General features: G+C 48.9%; 2 protein-coding genes across 32 annotated transcripts in view; one reads left to right on the top strand and one right to left on the bottom strand.

Moving 5' to 3' along the window:
• LOC122697304 (BOLA class I histocompatibility antigen, alpha chain BL3-7-like) overlaps positions 1 to 24,042 on the bottom strand; it is a 210,274-nt gene that overhangs the window by 134,057 nt on the left and 52,175 nt on the right. For 2 of the 22 annotated variants that reach the window (XM_043907977.1, XM_043907979.1), the window contains exons 1-6: positions 15,887 to 16,047; positions 15,296 to 15,565; positions 14,811 to 15,086; positions 13,926 to 14,201; positions 13,703 to 13,810; positions 13,239 to 13,271 (exon numbers count right to left, since the gene is read on the bottom strand). The exons of 11 other annotated variants lie outside the window; for them this stretch is intronic. In XM_043907977.1, the coding sequence (XP_043763912.1) occupies positions 13,239 to 13,271; positions 13,703 to 13,810; positions 13,926 to 14,201; positions 14,811 to 15,086; positions 15,296 to 15,565; positions 15,887 to 15,950 (1,027 nt within the window). In that variant the 5' untranslated portion in view covers positions 15,951 to 16,047. Of the gene's footprint in view, positions 1 to 11,944; positions 12,887 to 12,960; positions 13,098 to 13,238; positions 13,811 to 13,925; positions 14,202 to 14,810; positions 15,087 to 15,295; positions 15,566 to 15,886; positions 16,110 to 24,042 lie in introns of those variants that run through there. 9 more of the 22 variants (XM_043907963.1, XM_043907965.1, XM_043907976.1 and 6 more) reach the window with 8 other exon arrangements.
• The window catches only part of LOC122697302 (MHC class I polypeptide-related sequence B-like), a 183,139-nt gene that overhangs the window by 144,558 nt on the left and 14,539 nt on the right, over positions 1 to 24,042 (top strand). The window contains exons 1-7 of one of the 10 annotated variants that reach the window (XM_043907941.1): positions 2,442 to 2,493; positions 3,397 to 3,579; positions 5,474 to 5,734; positions 5,983 to 6,270; positions 6,854 to 7,132; positions 7,257 to 7,373; positions 9,580 to 10,219. The exons of 1 other annotated variant lie outside the window; for it this stretch is intronic. In XM_043907941.1, coding sequence (XP_043763876.1) covers positions 2,448 to 2,493; positions 3,397 to 3,579; positions 5,474 to 5,734; positions 5,983 to 6,270; positions 6,854 to 7,132; positions 7,257 to 7,373; positions 9,580 to 9,704 — 1,299 coding nt within the window. In that variant the 5' untranslated portion in view covers positions 2,442 to 2,447 and the 3' untranslated portion in view covers positions 9,705 to 10,219. Of the gene's footprint in view, positions 1 to 2,439; positions 2,494 to 2,642; positions 2,865 to 3,396; positions 3,580 to 5,473; positions 5,735 to 5,982; positions 6,271 to 6,853; positions 7,133 to 7,256; positions 7,374 to 8,608; positions 8,634 to 9,579; positions 10,220 to 24,042 lie in introns of those variants that run through there. 8 more of the 10 variants (XM_043907942.1, XM_043907940.1, XM_043907948.1 and 5 more) reach the window with 8 other exon arrangements.

Genomic DNA, 24,042 nt, shown 5'->3' with positions numbered 1-24,042 from the left:
GTTTGAGAACGAGAAACCTAAATGCAGCTCACTCCTCTCCCAGCCTGCCCATAAATTCCTTCATTCTGCTTTTTTTTTTTTTTTAATCCACGAACAGCATTTCTTCCCTTTAAGCCAGAGTTAGAGGGGAGGGGTGATCTTCCGAGGGTTTGCCGAGCCCCGCCCTGGGTTATGTAAACTCCCAACTGTCGGGTCGTTTTCTGTTTCCTTTCCCGACCTTGTAGTGGTACCAGACGTCTGCGGAGAGAAAGAGGCCCGTGTGCCGGTGAGTCCAGGGGTACAAAAGGAAGAATGGAGAAAAAGTAGTTTATAGAGCAAAGCAGGGGAGTCTGGAGGCCGGGTGGGCGGATGAAAAGCACTTGGTACCCCGGACTAGCTGCGATGTGTGCTGGGGGAGGAGCCCCCCAGTCTGGACTCCTACTTCCCACGCAGAATAGTTGGCTTTATCTCTCATTACAATAATCCCGAAATGCTGGGAAACAAACGTATCATGGTAACGTTAGTATTAAAATTCTTTGAGGGGAGAGGGAGAGGATTCACCTAAGTGAACCGGCTTGCTGGAGCAGCCAAACCCAGCAAGTCTTGGAAAGAAGACTGACTTGGAGGAAAAGGCTTGTCTAGCTGTCAGGAGAGCTGGCTTCCATCTGCCTGTCTATACCTTCACTACTCATTTATTTATTTATTTTTGGCTGCTCTGAGTCGTTGTTGCTGCAGGGGGGCTTCTCTAGTTGCCAGGAGCTGGTCTAGAGCGGGGAGGGGGTGTTCCGTAGTTGTGGTGAACCAGTGAAGTTGCTCAGTCGTGTCCAACTCTTTGGGAGCCCGTGGACCGTAGCCTACCAGGCCCCTCCATCCATGGAATTTTCCAGGCAAGAGTACTGGAGTGGGTTGCCATTTCCTTCTCCAGGGGATCTTCCCGACCCAGGGGTCGAACCCAGGTCTCCGGCATTACAGCAGGCGCTTTACTGTCTGAGCCACCAGGGAAGCCCAGTTGGTACAGGGGCTCAGCTGCTCCCGGGCCTGTGGAGTCTTCCCAGACCAAGGATGGAACCCATGTTCCCTGCATTGGGAGGCAGGCTCCATCCACTCTTCTACTCGGGGGGAGGTCCACTTTCACTTGTGGGCTTTAGCAGTGAAAAAGATCTCTCTGGGATGGGACAGGATCCAATCTCTGACCTGCTAAATAAATTATGATGGTCAAAGTAATTAACAAAACTGATGTGAAATCTAAGATGTGTTAAAACTTTCTGAGGCATGACATTTGGGTCCACAGCAAAAGTATTGCATAAGGATCTTAGTGGAATGGTTAGTAATGAGAGGCAGAGTACAACTTTTTAAAAGCATTTGCGGGGACGCAAACATGAAATGAACACAGTTCCTAATCCCAAAGTGACTCATTGTCTAATGGGGGGGGTGTATAAAATGGTCAGATGGGGTTCAAGGCAGGGCACACTTGGTTCCATCAGCATTTCAACAAGGTCTAGACCAGTTATTCTAAAACTGGATTCAGTGAGGGGGCTTTAAAGGATAGGAAGCCTAGGTCCAACCCAAGGGATACTAATTCAATTGGTTTTGGCCATGGCCTAGAGATATGGACAGTAAAAACTCTCCAGGTGGTTCTATAAGCAGTCAAGTTTGAGGACCATGGTGGACATATTCCAAAGACCAAAAGATGGCTTTGGGGATAAAGCACAGCTTTCAGTAGAAGAGGACTTTCAGGATGGCATTATTGGTATTTTTGAAATATAGTTCATATATCACTTAATTCACCCTTTTAAAGCAAACAGTTAAGTAGTTTTTAGTATAATCCCAAGGTTGTGCCACCCTTACCACCATCTAATTGGGATGCTCTTTTAGGATCTGTTGTTCTGATGGGCTGGAAGGCAGAGGAGAGTAACCCATAGGAGAGTGATGTGTAAGTGGTGGCATCCTGATGTCACAGAGAAATGGAAGAATGGTGCCACCTAGCTGGTTGTGGCAGCTGCCACTTAATGATGGAGTAGAGACATTGTGTGTTAATTCTGCAGATGGGGCAGCTGTGGATGGCTTGGGGCCTTATGGTTATAACTGGGGACAGACCTGTGTTTAGGAAGCCTTTGCAGTTGTCTAAGCAGAGACATTACTTTGCCAACATATGTCCGTCTAGTCAAGGCTATGGTTTTTCCAGTGGTTGTGTATGGATGTGAGAATTGGGCTGTGAAGATTGCTGAGCGCCGAAAAATTGATACTTTGAACTGTGGTGTTGGAGAAGAATCTTGAAAGTCCCTTGGACTGGAAGGAGATCCAACCACTCCATCCTAGAGGAGATCAGTCCTGGGTGTTAATTGGAAGGACTGATGCTGAAGCTGAAACTCCAGTACTTTGGCCACCTCATGTGAAGAGTTGACTCATTGGAAAAGACCCTGATGCTGGGAAAGAGTGAAGGCAGGAGGAGAAGGGGACGACAGAGGATGAGATGGTTGGATGGCATCACTGACTCAATGGACATGAGTTTGGGTAAACTCCGGGAGTTGGTGAGGGACAGGGAGGCCTGGAGTTCTGCCGTTCATGTGGTTCTGTGGTTCATGTGAGTCATGTGACTCAACCACTGAACTGAACTGAACTGAGGAGCCGAAGGTGACCGGCTAACCAAACAGAGGGGGCGGGGCCGGGGCCGGGGGTGGGGTCCTGGACCCGCGGCGGGTGAAATAATTCTCCAACTCGCCTTAACCACAGCTCAGTTCCCCGCCGCGGTTCCTCGGGTCCGCCAGCTTTCCTGCGGTCCCTGAGCCTCTGGCACGGAGACATGATCTGGGCCATGGGGCTCTCTCTTGTCTGGCCGTTTCTAGCCGGCGCTGCCTTTTTTGTGCTCCCGGGTACCGCCACCGGTGAGTGGGGTTCATTGAGGTCTCAGTCCGGACGGAGCCCGGGGTGGTTTCAGGGGTCCGTGTGGTTAGCATTCGATGGGATTCGGTGAGCGTCGCGGGGACCGTCTCAATTGCGGCGGGGGTTCAGCGAATAGAGGAGTTGGGGGTGGGGTGGGAGGAAGGTGGGGGGCGGGGGTGGTGGTGTAAGGTCTAGGAGCGGCCGGGAACTTCACACGGCGTGTGGCGAGCCCTGCATCCCGCTTTTCAGTCTCTTTCCAGTACCTAGCCTCTGCTCTCTCTGCCCCACCTGCCCTCCCCGGTTTCCTCCTCATCACATGTCTCAGTCCTCAGATTCCCCTAATTGACAAGGCAGCCTGGTCCCCATCCCGCTCCCTGCCGCTACCCCCCGCACCAACCCCCACCCCCCGGACTCCCCGCTGCTGTCTTGAATGGCGTCGAGGTTTTTTCCAGGTCCCAGGCTCAGGCGATCACTTCTTAGCCGTCTGTGGGGCGCCCTCTTCGGCCCCTGAAAGTTATCCTCTCTTATTCTTAGATCTGCAGTCTCTTAATCTGGCCGCTGGAAACAAGGAGTTTCCAGGCAGACGGCGTTCAAGGTCCTCAGCCCCGAGAGTTAGGGCGCTTCTTCTAGTGACCCGGGCCTCTGGGAAGGGGCAAGCTCGATCCACACTCTTCCTACTGCTATGGGCACTGTGGCGTCTCCTGATCACTGATGGAGGTTAGGTCTGCGGGCTTTGGGACCAAAGGATTCTTCCTGCGATTTCCGTGGTCTCCCCTCCCCTCCCCCCTTACTCGCCCCTCCCCAACTAACGTGAACTCTAATTTTCCGCTGTGCCTGTGGTCCCACAACTGAATCTCTCCTTACCTCCTCCCTTGCTGGCCCTCGAGCCCCCTCGGGATTTGCCCTCCCCCCTCCGTGCTGCCCCCCCCCCCGCCGCTGCCCCTCCTCTCTACCGTTCTCTGAGCTCTTCCTAGGGCGTCCCCATCCTCATCCCTTTTCCCGCTACAGGTCCCTCCCCTCCCCTCATGGGTCTTTTCCTGCGAGGATCGGTCATCTGCAAGGCTTCTACCTCCCCTCAGCTTTCACTAACCTTACGTTTCTAGGTATGACTTTTACCCATGGATTTTCGCCTCCACCCTCACTGCCCTATTTTCGTTACCAGGGGGAGCTCTCCTGCCAATGATCCCTGGGTCTTGAGCACAGAGCCCAGCCCCTGGGGGAGGACCTGTCCCCCACTTGACACCCATCCTCCTACCTCCGCCCCTGTCCAGGCACCTGCTCTTGGCCCTCTTCCAAGGGGGGCTTTCACCAACACAGCCCCTCCCCCACTCGTGCATCCTAAACCTCATCCTCTGGATTCCTCCACTCTCCAGGCCACAGGTGCTGGACTCCACTTGCCCCGGTCCCGCTGCAGCTCCCACCATGGCACCTTGCCCTGCTCACACATTGTCCGAGTGCCTTGGGCCCTCACCAAGTTCTCATCAATCACAGGCCCCCTGGTGCCCAGAATCTCCACCTTACCCTCTCCCTCACCCAGGGCGTCCCTCCTCTTCTGTCTTTACCTTAACCCAACGGGGGGGGGGGGGTCACCCCTGAGCCATGCTCATCCCTTGCCCCTCAATCCCAGGCCCTCACCTCATCTCCTCTGCAATCTCTTCCCTTCCCACAGTAGGAATACTGCCCTTGGTTCACTGCCCACTTCCATAGCCTTCATCACCCTCTCTTTGGTTCCATGACCCCAGTGGGCTCTCACTATCTCAATCTTGAATCCAAAATCCTTGTTTATGCCGCTAGGTCAGCAGGCCTTTCCTACAGGGAGTCTTCTCCCAGGCCCCCAACCCTGCTTGCTGGATGCCTGACCCTGACCCTCCGTGGAGGTGTGACGTCACTCCCTCCAACCCCTCCCACCACGTAGGTGCTTCCCAGTGTGCACCTTGGCCTTCAGTTCTATCTTCTCCTGCCACCCTACTCCTAATTCTCCATGACCCTTGTGCACATGGACTGACTCCTCCCAGGGGACACCCCCCACCCATGGCCTCACCAGGCCTCTCTGCACTCTGGGCCCAGACCCACTCCTTCACCTCCCCCAGCTTACTGGCCACCTTCATCTCTCTTGGGGCCACAGCCCAGCCCCTCAGGCCCCTCCGCCTCCTGCCTCAGCCTCCCTGGAGCCCACCTTGTCCATGATGAGCCTGCACCAGGGGGGGCAGCCCTTGATCTCCATCTCCTGACCCCCCTCTGACCAGGGATGCCTCTGGTCCTGGGTCTGACACTGCCCTTCCCTGCCTCCGACTCCACCTCCCCTCTCCCTCTTCCTGCCTCTCCCTTGCCCTCCTGCCTGGACCCTTAGGGAGCCGACGCCTCCCTGCCCTGGCACTTGCCCTACATGTGTGTCCATCTCCACACTCTCCCTCCGCTCCTCGATTCCCCTCTCCCTCCTTCTCTTTCCCATTTTTCCTGTATGGAAATCCTCACTCTTGTCCATAAAACACATGCTTCTTCTGCATCCTCAGCAGCTGGAGCAGGTCAGGACACAGAACTTGTCTGTTAAACATCTGATGTGCACTTGTCTCCCAGAAAGCAGCTTCATCTGCGGTTCCTCCTTCCCCAGGATCCCACAGGCTTTCTTACAACACTACGGTGCTGTCCCGGGATGGCTTTGTGCAGTCCAGGTTTTCTGCTGGGGGATACCTGGATGGTCAGAACTTCCTGAACTATGATCACAAGAAAGGCAGGGCAGAGCTCCGGGGACGGTGGGCTGAAAGGCTGGGAGCAGAGGTGTGGCAGACAGTGTCCAAGGACTTGAACGAGACCTGGAAGGAGCTCAGGAAACTTCTAGCAGAAATCCTGTCCCTGCAGAAGGAGAAAAGAGGTGAGAGGGCAGAGGGGGCGAGAGTGCTGTGGGGCATTTTCCAAGAGGGTCTGCAGCCCAGAGCACGGGCCTCTTTCCTCTGAATTTGGGGATGGGGGTGAGGAATTGGGGTCTGTGAGTTCAGCAGCACAGGGAAGACATGGAGGGGAGCACGGGGGAGCCCTCTATCTGGACTTTCTCACTTGGGTGGGAGAACAGAGGCCCTCGGGACCAGAGGAGTCACTGCTTGGGGGGTGGGGATGGGGCAGGCTTACATTCCCTCCAGGAGACCGTGGGCTGTGAGATCCGTGAAGACAGCCAACCCCAGGGCTTCCGGCTTCTCCACTTCGATGGGGAGCTCCTCCTCTCCTGTTACCCGGAGGCCCACGGATGTACCTTGCCCCAGTCCTCGACTCGGACCTTGGCCATGGAAATGGAGAAGTCCTGGGACACAGACGGCTTTCTAAGCAAGCATTACCGGGCACACATGCAGGGAGAACTTTGTAGAGGATTACGGGCCTACCTGGAATCCTGGACGGGCTTCATGGAGAGGACAGGTACTGACCCTGGGCCAGGCCCTTCCTCTGCCCGGATCTTAAAGCCACCCATCCCGACTTGCCCACGGAGACCCTCCCTGTCCTCTGGGCACTTATGTGGTCTGTTGGCATGGTGTCCTGGGGTTTCTTTCCTGTTCTTTTAAATCCACTGTAGAAAGATGGGTAGGTTGGGGGAATGAACTGCCCCTGTGTCAATGGTCCAGTGGAGCAGCGGGTCCTCTGACACAATCTGTACGAGCAGAGGTGGGTGTCAGGCAGCAGAGGAGGCCCTTAGATAGGGATGGGCCCCTGGCTCCCAGCCTGCCTGATTCAGAAAATCCCCTCTAGTTCCCAGGAGCCCACCCTTCACAGCTCCCTCCCCAGCATCAACTGTGGATCCAAGAGAGTGAGGCCCATCCCACCCCTCCTCTTCCCCGCCGGAGGACTTGGGCCCCAGGGTGCAGAACAGACTTGGAGCAGGCCTGGGGGGAAGAGGGCTCAGCCAGAGGTGACAGTGAGGAGGAGCAGCCCTGTGCGCCCCGTCCTCCTTCAGGGAGCAGGGCTTGGCCGTGGGCCTCACTGGCTCTGTGCTTTCTCCCCACAGTGCCGCCAGCCGTGAATGTGACCCGCAGCCAGGACTCGGAGGGCATGGTCCACCTCACATGCAGGGCTCTTGGCTTCTTTCCCCGGAATATCTCAGTGGTCTGGTTTCGGGATGAGGAACCCATGAGCCAGGACACCCTGGAGTCTGGGGGTATCCAGCCTGATGGGAACGGGACCTACTACACCTGGGAAACCATAATAATTCCCCAAGGAGAGGAGCAGCGGGTCAAGTGCCTTGTGGAACACAGCGGGAATCACAGTACACACCTCGCACCCTTGGGTGAGACTGGGGTGAGCCTGGAGGGGGTTGTGGCCCTGGGAGGGTCAGAGGCCAGGGTCAGGGAGAGGAGAGCAGGTTGTGGCTCTGGGGTGCCCGGGTTGTATATAATAAGGTCCTGTTTCAGGAAAGAGCCTGGTGCACCAGAGATCATGGTGGATTGTGAGCGTTCCTGTTGCTGTTGTTTTTATCATCGGATTTTGTCTCTTGTTGAGGAAGACAGTGTCAGCTACAGGGAGGCCAGGTGAGAAATCTGGGCAGGGGGTGCTCTGCGTGAGATTCGGCAGCGATGAGGATTTAGCTCCCTGCTCCGTTCTCCGCTCTGTTTGTTTTCTGTCAGGCTCACTGGGGCTTGTCTGGGGAGCATGTGTTGAATCATGTGCTGGTTGGGAGGGTCTAGGTGATCCAGGAACCAGAGAGAACCTTTAGTAAAGTGTCTGTACCTGGTGAGGAGGCGATAAAAACCTGAAGAGGAATTCAGAGGAAAGGTGGTGACCTAAGTGCCTGTCTTCATTTCTTCCCCCGGATTTTCAGTCATTATTAAGAATCCAAGTGAAAGAATCATAAAGCTCAAACTAGGGGTCGGTGGATGGTCAGAGCCCTGCATGTGATGTCCCCTTGCCAGGCCCCACTTAGAGATGTCTGGCAGCCTCTCAAATTCCTCCTCCATGAACCATCTTCTGAGTTGAGTGTCTGCTGGATCACTCCCAGCCTGCACCTTTCGCAAGTTCCCATCAAGTGCCCGCATGCTTGCTGGGCTCTCCTTCCCCATAATATGGAGGACTGGTAGATATCCCTTGACCATTTGAGGAGAGGAGACCAGTCAATCCTCAGGCAACTGGGGTCACTGAGTTTATCCTATCTCCAGGTTTTTCCTACCTAGCCCCTTGGGACACAGTCCAAGGGCTCTTTAGAGCAGGACACTGGGTCTGCGCTCTGTGGACTCACCCTGCCCCCTGAGTCAGTTCCCTTGTTCATGGTGGTCACTGCCTTGTAGATTTTGAGGAAGGGATGATCACTTTGATTTCCCCATCATCAAGTGGGTTGAGTGGAGAGGAAAAGAGAAGCAGAGCTTTGTGTGTGGCAAAGCGCAAAGGCAGAACGTGGAACAGGAAAAAGGTGGCAGAGACTCGGCTCCTGTCGAGGCCACCTCTTCTGTGTCAGTTGCCTTGTTGGGGGCTTGGTTTCTTATCCCCAAACCTAATTCCCTTATCAGTCGGCCTTCGGCCTGGGCATACAGGGGTGGTTAGTTCTCACAGCAGCAGGCTCTGTCCATGTAGCACCCAGAGCAGGGACCCAGCAGATCTGTAGTTTCTCCTGCTCTTCTCTGGGGAACATCAACTCTGGTTCCTCTGGGGCATAAATGGTTGTCTTGTATGTATTGGGGCATTTGCCAGGAAAACTGTGAAAATCATGTGCTAATTTCTCAAGATCACTTTTGAAGTTTTTAGTGTTCAACAAAATTGTTTATGATTTCAGGTGGCAGACCTTAAGAGGATTTCCATGCATATTAAATGAAACAGGAATTCAAATGGGGCGCTCCCGCTAGGAGGTGGAGGGTGGGATGGCAGTCCCAGGGTGCAGAGGAGGCCAGGTACAGCCTCATTCTGGGGAAGTTCTCAAGAACCCCAATCCACATTGAAAAGCAGATCCCCTGCAGGTAGTGAGGGCGGGTCCTGGTTGACTCCCTGGCTGAGCAAGGCAGGAGGGCCTGCTCTGCCTCAGCCCAGCCCAGCACTTGGAGTGGAGCTGGGATTCCCAGGAAGGAGCAGGAAAGGCCAAGTGCAGCCTAGAAGCCTGGGCAGAGAGTGAGGGTTGGGGCGAGGCCAGGGGTGCTCCAGGGTCCATTCATGGGCAGAGTCCACGGCAGCCCAGTGTTTCTAGACAGGGCTGCTGTCCCCTGGGCCTCCGGATGGGCTTTCCAGTTCGGAGCTGCTGGCTCAGGGCTGGGGATGAGGGGGAGGGGGGCTGCAGAAGGTGGAGATCAGGGTTGAGGTGGAACTGGGCGGTGGAGCAGGTGCTTGTGCAGGTGAGGAGGCTAAGAACTGAGGAGAGGAAGGAGCTGTGTGTGTGTGTCCACTCCCGGGCTGGAGGAACATGGAGCTGGGTCCTGTCTGTGAGGGAGCCTTGCATTGCGTTAGCGAATGGATCTGGGTTCAAGGCGGAAAGGCCTTGGGTTTTCACTCCTGGATCTTGTCCTTGTGTCCTGCGACTTCTGTCCCTGTTGCAGAGGGTGGTGGCAGCACGGACAGGTGATGATGTTGGTGGAGCCAGGGGAGGAGTTCAGCAAGAGCTGGGAAAAAGGAGGGGAAAAAAGAACAGGTGTGTCCTTCCCTCAGAGGAAGGCAGAATCTGACTTTGAAGCAACTGAAGGAGAATCTCTGAGGGAATGCAAAGCATTATTCTGCAACCAGTTGGTCAGTTATTTATTGGTTTTTCTTTTTCCCCAGAGCCTATTAGCCTACAAGACCGGGATCAATTCCAGACTGAGCCAACTGATCATAATGGCCTCACACACCCAGAATTCCAGTCCTCGTGTCAGACTCAGCTCCTCAGTTTAACAGGGGAAGCTTAGAATCTGCAGCCAGGAGGCCTGAATTCAGTTCCTAGTTCTGGTCTTAATAGCACTTTTTCTTTTATGTGTGTTATTTATTTTATTATTTTAAAATTATTTTTATTTTATATTTTATTTGTAACTGGAGAATACTTGCATTATAATGTATCGGTTTCTGCCACACAGCACTGTGAATCAGCCCTAAGTCTACATGTATCTCCTCCCTCTGCAACTTCCCTCCCACCCTCCCCACCCCACCCCTCTAGGACACTGAGCACCAGGCTGAGTACCCAGTCAGGTCTTGTTCCCTCCCTGCTGGTGCACACGATGCACAGTAAGCTAATGGGAATAGAGAACTCATTCCATATCTGTTTATCCAAATGGGATGATATATTCTTTCACGGTTTTCAAGGTTAATGTGATTCACGCAGTTGTGCATGCATGTTTCCATTGGAGTATTTTTGCATTTTAGTAAACTCTCAAGTGTCATTTGTTGTACTCAGCTTTCATTAAGCATAAACTTTCATCCTCATTCATTTTCTTGTGTGATTATTTCATCAAAGGCACCACTGGCTGTAAATTAAGAAGTCAAATATCTGTGCATGATTTCTCGTGATACAGACTCTTATTATAATCCTGATTCTTCTCAATTTCTGCTTTCCCATAGGAAAGCAGACCACTTTGAATAATGTTTAGCTGATTCTTTTGGCTTTTATTTCCAAATCTCTAAACACGATGCCTTATTAGAACCACTGCTTGATTTTTCTGTCACAGCCACTGTCTGTCGCATCACACAGTGGCTGATGCAATAATTAAGTAATTGCTTTCTTTCAGTCTTCCCATTCCTTCAGTTTCCCACTTTATTTATAGACTGATCATATTTAGTTCATTCAGCTTTTTCTTTTCCATGACTAATACACAGGTCAACTAAAAAGATGTTCAACTAAAGACTTGTGAGTTAAGTTTTATTTGGGGCAAAATGAGGACTGCAGCCTGGGAGACAGCACCTCAGATAGCTCTGAGAAACAGCTCCAAAGAGGTAGGGAGGGAAGGTCAGTATATATGATTTTGGTAAAGGGGGAGTTCAGTGCAATCAAGTACTTACCTTCCCAAGGTTTTCTGCTAGTCACAAGGAGCTGATCTCACCATGAAAGGGTTTAATGCTTTTCTACATATGAGGAAATGAAGCGATCCAAAGGACTGGAAAAGGTCAGTTTTCATTCCAATCCCTAAGAAGGGCAATGCTAAAGAATATTTAAACTGCTGTACAATTGTACTCATTTCACATGCTAGCAAAATTATGCTCAAAATTCTTCAAGCTAGGAGTCAGCAGTATGTGAACTGAGAACTTCCAGATGTACAAGCTGGGTTTAGAGAAGGCAGAGGAACCAGAGATCATATTGCCAGCATTTGTTGGATCACAGAGAAAGCAAGGGAATTCCACAAAAACATCTACTTCTGCTTCATTGACTATGCTAAAGCCTTTGACTGTGTGGATCACAACAAACTTGTGGAATAGTCTTAAAGTGATGGGAATACCAGACCATCTTACTTGTCTACTGAAAACCTGTCTGCAGGTGGAGAAGCAACAGGTAGAACCAGACACGGAACTACAGACTGGTTTAAAATTGGGAAAGGAGTATAATAAGGCTGTACATTGTCACTCTGCTTATTTAACTTATATGCAGAATACATCAGGCAAAATGCCGGATGGATGAATCACAAGTTGGAATCAAAAGTGCAGGAGAAATAAGTATCAACAACCTCAGATAAGGAGATGATACCACTTTAATGGCAGAAATGAAGAACTAAAGAGCCTCTTGATGAGGATTTGTTTTTGCTGATTATGTTCTATGAAGCTCTCATGAATTCAGCTCTAATGACTGCTCTGTTTGCATGACTCTTTCACGAAGTATGGATACTTTGGATATTCCATCAGTTTTTCCTTTTTTGGAAATGTTATCCTGGACCCTTCTGACGTGCTCCCACCTGGTCAGGATTCTTCTGCATCTGGAGCAGAGCCATCCTCCTAGGATCTCCCTTCACCACCATCTGGGCGGCACTTTAAAGTGCTGTGGATACTGCATAGCACAGGGAACTCTACCCAGCACTCTCTAATGGTGTATATGGGGAAAGAATCTAAGAAACACTGAATGTATTTATAGGTGATGCACTGTACTGTCCAGCAGAAAGTGACACAGCATTGTAAATCAATTACACTCCAATGAAAACAAAACAAAACAAACAAGTAAGCAAGCAGATCTCTACCCTGGATGTCATTTATTAGTCACTTGTTCTTTCAGTCAAACCCGAGTGCCTACATTGTACCAGATCAAGGTCCAGTTCCAGATCTTTGCTCTAACAATTGAAATTTGACATTCTTGTCCATCCCTCTCTCCCCCTCACTAGGAGCATTTCTAGATTAGGAAAATTCCACACTGAAAGAGTCTTGGTAGGAGGCAGAGACCACCTTCCTCCGTTAAAGAAGAAAACCCACTTTCCCAAATATTCTTGCTAGAGCACACAGCATGAAGCTGAGGTCCCAGCACTCAGGTGACCACATGTCAGACTCTACTCAGGCCATTGTGACACAGAGAAGCTGGAACTATGCAGGATGCATCTGACAAGGGTGTCGAGAGTGGGAGTCACACCACCTCCAGTTGTCAGGAGCCTCAGTGATAGCCGTCCTCAGCACGGGGTCCACGTCCAGCATGAGGGGCTCACTGTGTGAGCAGTGACACTGTGCCCCAGCGGGGGCGAAAGTTCCTTTGTGGGATCTGGCCTGGAGTGGACACTGGAATGATGAGTGTAGATGCCTCTGTATTCTATCTTTATTAATGTGAACTCAGGCCACTTGCTCTCTCATGGCAGCTACAGCACATCATCCGTTCACACTGACATCAGTGCTGCCTGTACTTTCCCCACAAGATCTGATCACCCCTCCCTCTCATGCCGACCAGTCTGCACTCTACACATAATGATATTTTCTCTTCAGAAAAGATCCAAGGCTGTGACTATTAGGCACCGCATTTTAAATCCCGGAGTTTGGATTGGAAGAGGTCAGCGGTCTCCCCACCTCCTCACGTTATGCTAATCGGAGCACAGACACATTCAGATGCAGCTGCAGAAAGAGGGGTCCTGGGATCTGATGTCACACAGTGGGACTGAGCATCACTCAGTCCCCCCAAGGCAGCTGTCTCACACTGTGAGAGAAAAGAATCGGGAACCAGTTCAGGTCTGTCATGTAAGCACTCACATTCTCCACAGCCCCCCATATGCTCACATGTCCCACTCAAAGATCCCCACCACCCAGTGTGTCCCCTCTGCTCCAAGTCCTCTCCCAATCTAGACTCTCCAGGGTCTCACCTTTAGGAACCGTGAGAGACACATCAGAGCCCAGGGCACTGTCACAGCCTGGGGGAGAACAAGACCAGGACGTGGTCAGAACCCACAGGAGAGAAACTAGAGAAACCGCTTTGAGGAGGGTGAGTCCCCCATGGCCTCCTATCTACACCCTCACAAGAGTCTCAGGAATCACACTCCCTCTGTACTTACTTGCAGTCTGCGTGTAGCCCCTTCCTTTTTCACCTGTGAGAAGAAAGTACCACATGAGAGACCAGGGAGAAGACTGAGTCATGAGACTCTAGAGGAACTCCCTAGTCTGGACGACAAATAACGTTTCAGAACTGTGACCAAAAATCCAGGATAGGCTCAGGAACATGAAGGAAGGAGACGTGAGGGAACTGGACCACCTACCCTCCTGGAGGTCTGGCTTCAGCAGGGACATTCCCTCCTGACCTTCAAACGCTGAGAAACAGGCCCCAAAACGGAGTTATAAAGATGAAAAATTTGTCTCTCATTTTTACATGTACTTTACAGAAGGGTCAGTCATAGCATCAGCTCAGATTCCACATGTGTGTGGAGGGTACTTTCCAGTAACGAGGCAGCCAAACTTCCACCTGGGCCAGAAACCTGCCCAGTGAGACAAGAAAACTCAGATTCCTCCCTCCTTTTTCTACCTGACCACTTCCTTCTCCAAATCATAGCTCCAGTCACCACAGCTCCAGTGACCATGAGAACCAGGCCAACAATGATGCCCATGATGAGGACGGAGGGCTGAGGAGGTTCTGTGGAAGAAAGGGAAGGGGCCAGACTTCAGGCTTCAGTCCTGACCTTGCTGATGGTGTCCAGAAGGGTTCCTGCTTTATCTGAGAGGAATCTCCACTCCTACCCCCTCCTTACCCCATCTCAGGGTGAGGGGCTCCTGAAACCCCTCGTGCTGCACATGACACGTGTATCTCTGCTCCTCTCCAGAAGGCACCACCAGGGCTGCCCACTTCTGGAAGGTTCCATCCCCTGAAGGCCTGGTCTCCACAAGCTCCATGTCCTGAGTCTGGTCCTCCCCGTCTCGCTGCCAGGTCAGTGAGATCTCCTCAGGGTAGAAGCCCAGGGCCCAGCACCTCAGGGTGACCTCACGGTCAGAGATGGGGTGATGAGTCACACGTGCCTTTGGAGGGTCTGAAGAGGAAGAATCAGAAAATTCACACTCCATGGGCCACTGAAGCAGAACCACGTGACCATACTGAGAATGGGTGAGATAACGGGTTTGAAAAGAAGCAGCACAGACACCAGACACCAGCCTGGAATCTGTGGTCTGGGCAAAACTCCTAGTTCTTGGAAAGTTCTGGAGTCAGGGTGAGTGCCAACATAGGAGACTCCATGTAAGGGGAAAATACAGAGCAATGGTCCTGATTTGGGTGGAGGCTGAAAGTCTCAGAAAAGCTGGAGTCTGGCCTCCTAAGATGGTCTCAGGGTGAGAATAGGCCTTGAGAGAGAAAGTCATGGTTCACAAGATGGCAGTCAGCGTCAAAGGGCACCACTGACCAGTTATTTCAGGGATGCTTTTCTGCTTCTTCTCCAAAAACACTGAATGCTTTAACTGTCCTTCAGAGAAGTGGGACCACTGGTGTGTCACTGTCTTCTACAGAATATGAAAACCTGGGGAGATCCCCCCCTCTCCAGACAAGAAGTTGGGGCGGTGTTCCCAGAAGGACCCCATTTTCCTCTCCTCGTGGAAAGCCGGCTCCAGCCTGAGAGGAGATCAGGGAGGCCCGGTGCCCCTCGTACCTGCGCGCAGCAGCGTGTCCTTCCCGTTCTCCAGGTGTCTGCGGAGCCACTGCACGCACTTGACCTCCAGGTAGTTCCGTTGGAACTCAGCCTCACCGGAGATTTCCCACTTGCGCTTGGTTATCTGAGCCACCGTGTCCGCCGCGGTCCAGGAGCGCAGGTCTTCGTTCAGGGCGAGGTAATCCGCACCGTCATAGGCGTTCTGCCAGATCCCGCGGAGGAGGCGCCCGTCCGGCCCCACGTCGCAGCCAAACACCCACTGGAGGGTGTGAGACCCTGACCCGCCCCGACCACCCGCGGTGATTCAATCCAAACTGAAGATGAAACCGGGTCAAGTGCCCGCCCCGCCCCCGCCTACTCCCGAATCGGGGAGCGGTGAGGGTCCCTCAATGTCGGGGTGACCCTCGGACCCAGAGATTCGGGGCGACCCCAGCCAGTCCCTGGGGATGGGGGTCGTGACCTGGACCCGGGTCCGCGTCGCTCACCGGCCTCGCTCTGGTTGTAGAAACCGGGCAGGGTGTTCAAGCCTGACCGTAATCTCTGTTGAGCTTTCTTGGCATCTCGTGTAATCTCTTCCCAGTATTCCGGCCCCTCCTGCTCCATCCACGGCGCCCGCGGCTCCATCCTCGGATTCGGGGCCTCGCTGTCGAACCGCGCGAACTGCGTGTCGTCCACGTAGCCGACGGCAAAGAAACGGGGCTCCCCGAGGCCGGGCCGGGACACGCTGGTGCAGAAATAGTTCAGGGAGTGGGAGCCTGGGGGCGGGGAGGGGGTGAGATCCGGCCCGACATCCTCCTGGCGCGGGTCCCGGGTCAGAGGTGATGGGGCCGGGAGAGGGGAGTGGGCTAGGGGCACGTGAGACCGACAAAGTCGAAGAAAGACCCAGACTTCTTGGGGGCGAGAAAAGGGGGCGGGAAGCAGGGGAAGGACAGGACGGGACGAGGTGGGACAGGACGGGTCTGAGCGAGGGCGGCGGGGTGGCTCCTTCTCTGGGGGTCCTCCCCCCAACCCCCGATCCCCGGGCGGTCCCCTCGCCCCTTCCCGCAGAGGCCGTTCCCTTCCGACCCCGCACTCACCCGCCCAGGTCTCGGTGAGGACCAGGACCCCCGAGAGCAGCAGGAGGAGGGTTCGCGGCCCCATGACCGGTATCCTCGGGGTCTGGGGAGAAACCGAGTCCCGGTGGAGGGTGGGGGTGGGCGTGGGAACCGGTAGAAACTTTATAACCTGGAAACGTAGGGCCGATGATTGGCTTCTAAAAACCAGACACCCAATGGCAGTGAGAACTAGGGCCGCGACACGAGTGTCCCGGCAGAAAGGCACAACACAGTTTGCGAAGAGAAAGTGAAACTCGAGGAGACTAGGGATCCTAACACAGACAGCCCCCGCCCCAAACAAGGCCCTTGACTCTGAGACGCTGAGATCCTGAGAACCACATCCGGTACCTGGGACTTTGCCCTGATCCCTCCTCTCCTGCACAGAGAACTCTGCAGTCACACTGTCCCTGAGTCCTGGTCCCGCGACTGTGTAGTCAGATAGTTTCAGAACATTTTGGTCAGGATATTTATACAGTCCTACAAATTAATGAGGACCCCAAGGATAATTTTGTTTATGTGGTTACTTCTGTCGATATTTTCCATAGTAGAAATAACAGTTTAAAATTTTTTAACTAATTTACTTAGAATAATGTTAATAACCCATGTTAGTTTATATGAAAATAACTATTTCTCCAAATAAACTCTATAGTGGGAACAGTGGAAGTTTTTTCATTTTTATATTTTTGCAAGTCTTTTCCTTGTCTGTCTCACTGGATTTTATGTTTGCTTTTGCACTGAATCCGTTATTTTGATTGAAATCTATGAAAATAAAAAGGACCATACATATGTAGGAGTAATATTTTTAATAACCTTTCCTGTTATTTGTGGATGTGTATCTTTGATACAAAACTAAAACTACACAAGTGATAGTTTCTTAAAAGTTATTTTCTCAGTGGGCCTGAAACAATATCACTATTTCCTATTCTGTTGCATTAAAATTGATAAGCCTATTTTGCACACTGGATGTCACTTGTACTAATGTAAGATTTTTAAAAAGTAATTCATTGTTTCACTAAGTTTTATAGATCTTTCAGTGTCATTCCTTCTTTCAAATAAAAATTGCATTCCATGAAAAAGGGTAGTTCAGCTCATACAAATGATTTTCCTTGGGACATAGGACTTTGGAATGTAGTAGAAATGCTTGATGTATACTTCCCATGTCATCGTAGAAAATAGTTCTTTTTAAGAAAAATAACCATTTATTAACATTTTGAGATATGACTGCAAGCCTATTATTTTCCTCAAAGAAGCAGCTCATTTTTACAGTAGGGAAACAACAGAACAATTTTGTGCAAGGCATATATTAAGATTAGAACACCATTTCCTGAATTTTGCTTAAGCATGAAAAACCTGAGGCCAATATTCACACCATTTTTGTGTAAATATTGATAATTTTTAATATTATGAAATGGCAAACCAGGGAAACAGGAGAGCAACCTATATTAAGTATTAGCAGTCAATAAAGTCTCAAAAGATGGTAAGACACTAGATACCAGGTAATCCAGAAAGATTTTTCTAAGGGAAAGAATTGCAAATGCAACATTTCTGAAGGAAGCATTAAAAACAGTTAAAGCCTTCTCCCACAGAGTCCGAAAGTCTGTATGAGACAAGTGCGCGGGCCTGGTGCACTGGGAAGGCCCAGAGGGATCGGGTGGAGAGGGAGGTGGGAGTAGGGATCGGGATGGGGAATACATGTAGATCTATGGCTGATTCATGTCAATGTATGACAAAAACCACTACAATATTGTAAAGTAATTAGCCTCCAACTAATAAAAATAAATGGGGAAAAAAAAAGAGCATTCAGGAAAAAAAAAACAGTTAAAGCATATATGCCATTAAAATGTTATATCTCAAATGAGGAAGCTGACATTCAGATTGACACAACAGAATTCTAGAAAGGAGCACAAGATTCATTAATAACAAATCTCACTAGTAACTTCAATGACAAGATTATTAAGAAGAAGTGTCAAGAATATACTGAAGAACTCTACAAAACAGATCTTAAAGACCCATGTAACCATGATGGTGTGATCACTGACCTAGAGCCAGACATCCTGGAGGGTGAAGTCCAGTGGGCCTCAGGAAGCACCACTACAAACAAAACTAGTGGAGGTGACGGAATTCCAACTGAGCTATTTCAAATCTTAAAAGATGATACTGTTAAAGTGGTGCACTCAATATACTGGCAAATTTGGAAAACTCAGCAGTGGCCATAGGACTGGAAAAAGTCCATTTCATTCCAATTCCAAAGAAGGGCAATGCCCTAGTTTGAACAGTCTTCAAACTATCACACAATTGCACTCATTTGACATACTATCAAGATTATGCTCAAAATTCTCCAAGCTCGGCCTGCTCAGACAGCCATTTTGCTGTTTTGCATTTCTTTTTCTCGAGGTTGGTCTTGATCCCTGTCTCCTGTACAATGTTACGAACCTCCATCAGGCGCTCTATCAGATCTAGTCCCTTAAATCTATTTCTCACTTCCACTGTATAGTCATAAGGGATTTGATTTAGGTCATACCTGAATCGCATGGTGGTTTTCCCCACTTTCTTCAATTTAAGTCTGAATTTGGCAATCAGGAGTTCATGATCTCAGCCACAGTCCACTCCTGGTCTTGTTTTTCCTGACTGTGTAGATCACAACAAACTGTGCAATATTCTTCAAGAGATGGAAATACCAGACCACCTTACCTACCTCTTGCAAAACCTATATTCAGGTGAGGAAGCAACAGTTAGAACTGGACATGGAACAACAGACTTGTTCCAAATTGGTAAAATAGTACCTCAAGGCTGTATACTGTCACCCTGCTTATGTAACTTCTATGCAGAGTACATCATGCAAAATGCCAGGCTTGATGAATCACAAGCTGGAATCAAGATTGCCGGGAGAAATATCAATAACCTCAGATATGCAGATGACACCACCATTATGGCAGAAATCGAAGAACTAAAAAGCCTCTTGAGGAAGGTGAAAAAGGAGAGTGAAAAAATTGGCTTAAAGCTCAACATTCAGAAAACTAAAATCATGGTGTCTGGTCCCATCACTTCAAGGCAAATAGATGGGAAAACAATGGAAACAGAGACTTTATTTTCTTGGGCTCCAAAGTCACTGCAGATGGTGACTGAAGCCATGAAATTAACAGATGCTTGCTCCTTGGAACAAAACCTATGACCAACCTAGACAGCATATTAATTGCAGAGACAACAAAGGTCCATCTAGTCAAAACTATGGTTTTTCCAGTAGTCATGTATGGATGTGAGAGTTGGACTATAAAGAAAGCTGAGCAACAAAGGAATGATGATTTTGAACTGTGGTGATGCAGAAGACTCTTGAGAGTCCCTTGAATTACAAGGAGATCCAACCAGTCCATCCTAAAGGAAATCAGTCCTGAATATTCATTGGAAGGACTGATGCCAAAACTGAAGTTCCAATTCTTTGGCCACCTGATGCAAAGAGCCAACTCATTAGATAAGACCCTGCTGCTGGGAAAGATTGAAGGCAGGAGGAGAAGGGGACGACAGAGGATGAGATGATTGGATGGCAAAACTTATTCAATGGACATGAGTTTGAGCAAGCTCCTGGAGATGGTGAAGGACAGGGAATCCTGGTATGCTGCAGTGCTTGGCGTCACAGAGTTGGACACGACTGAGCAACTGAACAACAAAAATAATGTGAAATAAGTTCCTTTCAGAAGAACAAAGAAATTTGGAAGTTTGAAGACACACTGAGAGTAATTATTGGTCTCAGATGATGTCCAGACTTCCAAAGGTCCCTAAAAAGACAGTTTACTGTTGCTACTTTTATCACCTTTCATTTCTGTTTTTTTCTTCATTTTGTTCTATTATTCCTTTTCTCCCCAGGAAAATGTGCACAACTACTCAGAAATGTCACAATAAGATTTCATTTCAATAATTCCACATAAAATGTTGTACAGTTAGGATAAACATGAATAAGGAGAAAGCACCAGATCCAAAACTGTAGGAGTCCTCTGCTTTGCTTGGTCTGCGTGACTGGAAGTTCAAAGGGCAATGACTTAAGTTTGTAATGATTAAACATTGATCAACCTCTTTCATTTCTGACCTACCACCTTGAAGCTATTATACATTTATGCTAATGGACAAAATACTCTAATATGATCTTCTTTGACAGTTTCCTAGGAGAAATGTGTAAATCTAAACTGAACGTGTTTGTGAATACTGGTGGCAGCTGGAATACCTTTACAAGGCAGACTGCAAGCAACAAATTGCCCTTTCTGTCTTGAATCACAGCTAACTTCAGTTTATAAGTAGCATTAAGAGATGTTATAGAGTTTCATCACAATGTCAGACAAATCTGAGTTCAGTTCCAACATTTGCCACTGCTATACATCTGTCTATCTACCTATCAATCTACTTGTCATAGTCTTCATCTACCTTTCAACCTACTATAAATATTCAATACTGATCATGACAATCACAATAAAAATATCCAGTTGTATCTCTTTATTCACAAATGAGATGAATCCAATAACATGGCCAAAATCATAGGCCTAGTTTATTGGTGATAATCCAGAGCCCTCTTGTTGTTGTTGTCCAACTCTTTGTTACCTCATGGACTGCAGCACGCCAGGCTTCCCTGTCCTTCACTATTTCCTGAAGTTTGTTCAAACTCATGTCCATTGAGTCAGTGATGCCACCCAACCATCTCATTCTCTGTCATCCCCTTCAACTCCTGCCTTCAATCTTTCCCAGAAGCAGGGTCTTTTCCAATGAGTCTTTTCTTTAAATCAAGTGGTCAAACTATTGGAGCTTCACCTTCAACATCAATCCTTCCAGTAAAAATTCGGGGTTGATTTCCTTTAAGACTGGCTGGTTGGATCTCCTTGCAGTCCAAGGGACTCTCAAGAGTCTTCTCCAACACCACAGTTCAAAAGCATCAATTCTTTGGCACTCAGCTTTCTTTATAGTCCAATTCTCACATCCATATATGAATCCTGGAAAAACTGTAGCTTTGACTAGATGGCCCATTGTTGGCAATGTAGTGTCTCTGCTTTTTAATATGATGTCTAGGTTGTTCATAGCTTTTCTTCCATGGAGCAAGCGATTTTTACTTTCATGGTTGCAGTCACCATCTACAGTGATTTTGGAGCCCCCCAAAATAAAGTCTCTGACTGTTTCCATTGTTTTCCCATCTATTTGCCATGAAGTGATAGAACCGGATGACATGATCTTAGTTTTTGAATGTTGAGTTTTAAGCCAGCTTCTTCACTCTACTTTTTCACCTTCCTCAAGAAGCTCTTTAGTTCCTCTTTGCTTTCTGCCATTAGGGTGGTATCATCTGCCTATCTGAGGTTTCTCTCAGCAATCTTGATTCCAGCTTGTGCATCATCTAACCAGGCATTCCACATGAGGTATTCTGCACACAAGTTAAATAAACAGAGTCACAATATACAGCCTTGACGTACTCTTTTCCCAATTTGGAACCAGTCAGTTGTTCCATGTCCGGTTCTAACTGTTCCTTCTTGACCTGCATACAGGTTTGGCAGGAGGCAGGTCAAATGGTCTGGTATTCCCATCTCTTTAAGAATTTCCCACAGTTTGTTGTAATCCACACAGTCAAAGTCTCTGGCGTAGTCGATAAAGCACAAGTAGATGTTCTTCTGGAATTCTCTTGCTTTTTCGATGATCCAACAGATGTTGGCAATTTGATCTCTGGCTCCTCTGCCTTTTCTAAATGCAGCTTGAACAGCTGAAAGTTCTCAGTTCACATACTGCTAAAGCATAGCTTGAAGGATTTGGAGCATAATCTTGCCAGCCTGTGAAATGAGAGCAATTGTGTGGTAGTTTGAAGATTCTTTGGCATTGCTTTTCTTTGGGATCAGAATGAAAACTGACCTTTCCAGTCCTGTGGCCACTGCTGAGTTTTCCAAATTTGCTGACATATTGACTGAAGCACTTTTACAGCATCATTTTTTACGATTTGAAATAGCTCAGCTGGAATCCCATCACCTCCACTGGCTTTGTTCATAGTGGTGCTTCCTAAGACCCACTTGACTTCACATTCCAGGATGTCTGGCTCTATGTGAGTGATCACACCATCGTGGTTATCCAGTTCATTAAGATCATCTCTGTATAGTTCTTCTGGAAGTATTCTTGCCACCTCTTCCTAATATCTTCTGCTTCTGTTAGGTCCATACTGTTTCTGTCTTTTATTGTGCCCATCTTTGCATGAAGTATTCCCTTGGTATCTCTAATTTTCTTGTAGAGATTTCTAGTCTTTCCCATTCTATTGTTTTCCTCTATTTCTTTGCACTGATCATTTAGCAAGGCTTTCTTGTCTCTCCTTGCTATTCTTTGGAACTCTACTCCAAGATGGTATATCTTTCGTTTTCTCCTTTGCCTTTTACTTCTCTTCTTTTCTCAGCTATTTATCAGGCCTCCTCAAACGACCATTTTGCCTTTTTGCATTTCTTTTTCTGCAGGATGGTTTTGATCAGCACCTCCTGTACAATGTCACAAAACTCTGTTCATAGTTTTTCAGGCACTCTGTCTGTCATATCTACTCCCTTGAATCTATTTGTCATTTCCACTGTATAATCGTAAGGGATTTGATTTAGGTCATACCTGAATGGCCTAGTGGTTTGCCCTACTTTCTTCAATTTAAGTCTAAACTTGGCAATAAGGAGTTCATGATCTGAGCCACAGTCAGCTCTGGTCTTGTTTTTGCTGACTGTATAGAGCTTCTCCATCTTTGGCTGCAAAGAATGTAATCAATCGGATTTCACTATCTATCATCTGGTGATGTCCATGTGTAGAGTCATTTCTTGTTTTGTTGGTAGATGGAGTTTGCTGTGACCGGTATGTTCTCTTGGCAAAACTCTGTTAGCCTTTACCCTGCTTCATTTTCTACTTCGGGGCCAAACTTGCCTGTTACTCAAGGTATCTCTTGACTTCTTACTTTTGCATTCCCGTAACCTATGATGAAAAGGACACCCTTCTTTTGGCATTAGTTCTAGAGGATCTTGTAGGTCTTCATAGAGCTGTTCAACTTCAGCTTTTTTGGCATTAGTGTTTGGGGCATAGACTCGGATAACTGTGTTATTGAATGGCTTGCCTTGGAAATGAATGGAGATCATTCTGTCATTTTTGAGATTGCACCTAAGTTCTGCATTTTGGACTCTTTTGTTGACAATGCGTGTTGCTCCATTTTTCTAAGAGATTCTCACCCACAGTAGTAGATATAGTGGTATCTGAATTAAATTTGCCCATTCCAGTTCTGATTAGTTCATTGATTCCTAAAACGTCGATGTTCACTCTTGCCGTCTCCTGTTTGATCACTCCCAATGTACCTTGATTCATGGACCTAACATTCCAGGTTCCTATGCAATATCATTCTTGACAGCGTTAGACTTTATTTTCACCACCAGCCACAAAAGGGCATTGTTTCCACTTGGGGTCCGCCTCTTCATTCCTTCTGGAGCTATTTCTCCACTCTTCTCCAGTACCATATTGGACACCTACCAACCTAGAGGTTCACATTCTGTGTCATATGTTTTTGCTTTTTCATACTGTTCATGGGGTTCTCAAGGCAAGAATAATGAAGTGGTTTGCCATTCTGTCCTCCAGTGGACCACGTTTTGTCAGAACTCTCCACCATGACCTGTCCATCTTGGATGGCCCTACATGGCATGGCTCATAGTTTCACTGAGTTAGAATGAAATTAGATTGTCATCCATGTGATCAGTTAGGTTAGTTTTCTGTGATTGTGGTTTTCATTCTGTCTGCGTTCTCATGGATGAGAATAAGAGGCTTGTGCAAGTTTCCTGATGTGAGGGACTGGCTGTGGGGAAGGATTTGATTGGCTGTGGGGAAACGTTTTGCCCATCTTGTGCTTGTGGGCAAGGCCGTGCTCAGTAAGTCTTTAACCCAGTTTTCTGCTGATGGGTGGGCCCGTGTTCTCTTCCTGTACTTAGACCTGAAGCCAAACTATGGTAGGGGTAACAGCGACCTCCTCCTAAAGGACTTATGCCAGAACACCATGCCTCCCAGGACTGTTGCAGTCAAGTGCCCCTGACCCCACGGCAGGCCACTGCTGACCCATGCCTCCGCCCAAGACTCCCTCACACTCACAGGCAAGTCTGGCTCAGTCTCTAGTGGGG

Source organism: Cervus elaphus, chromosome 7 (assembly GCF_910594005.1).
Source record: "Cervus elaphus chromosome 7, mCerEla1.1, whole genome shotgun sequence".
NCBI classification, from domain to species: Eukaryota; Metazoa; Chordata; class Mammalia; order Artiodactyla; family Cervidae; genus Cervus; species Cervus elaphus.
This window is presented reverse-complemented; position numbering and strand designations above follow the sequence as displayed.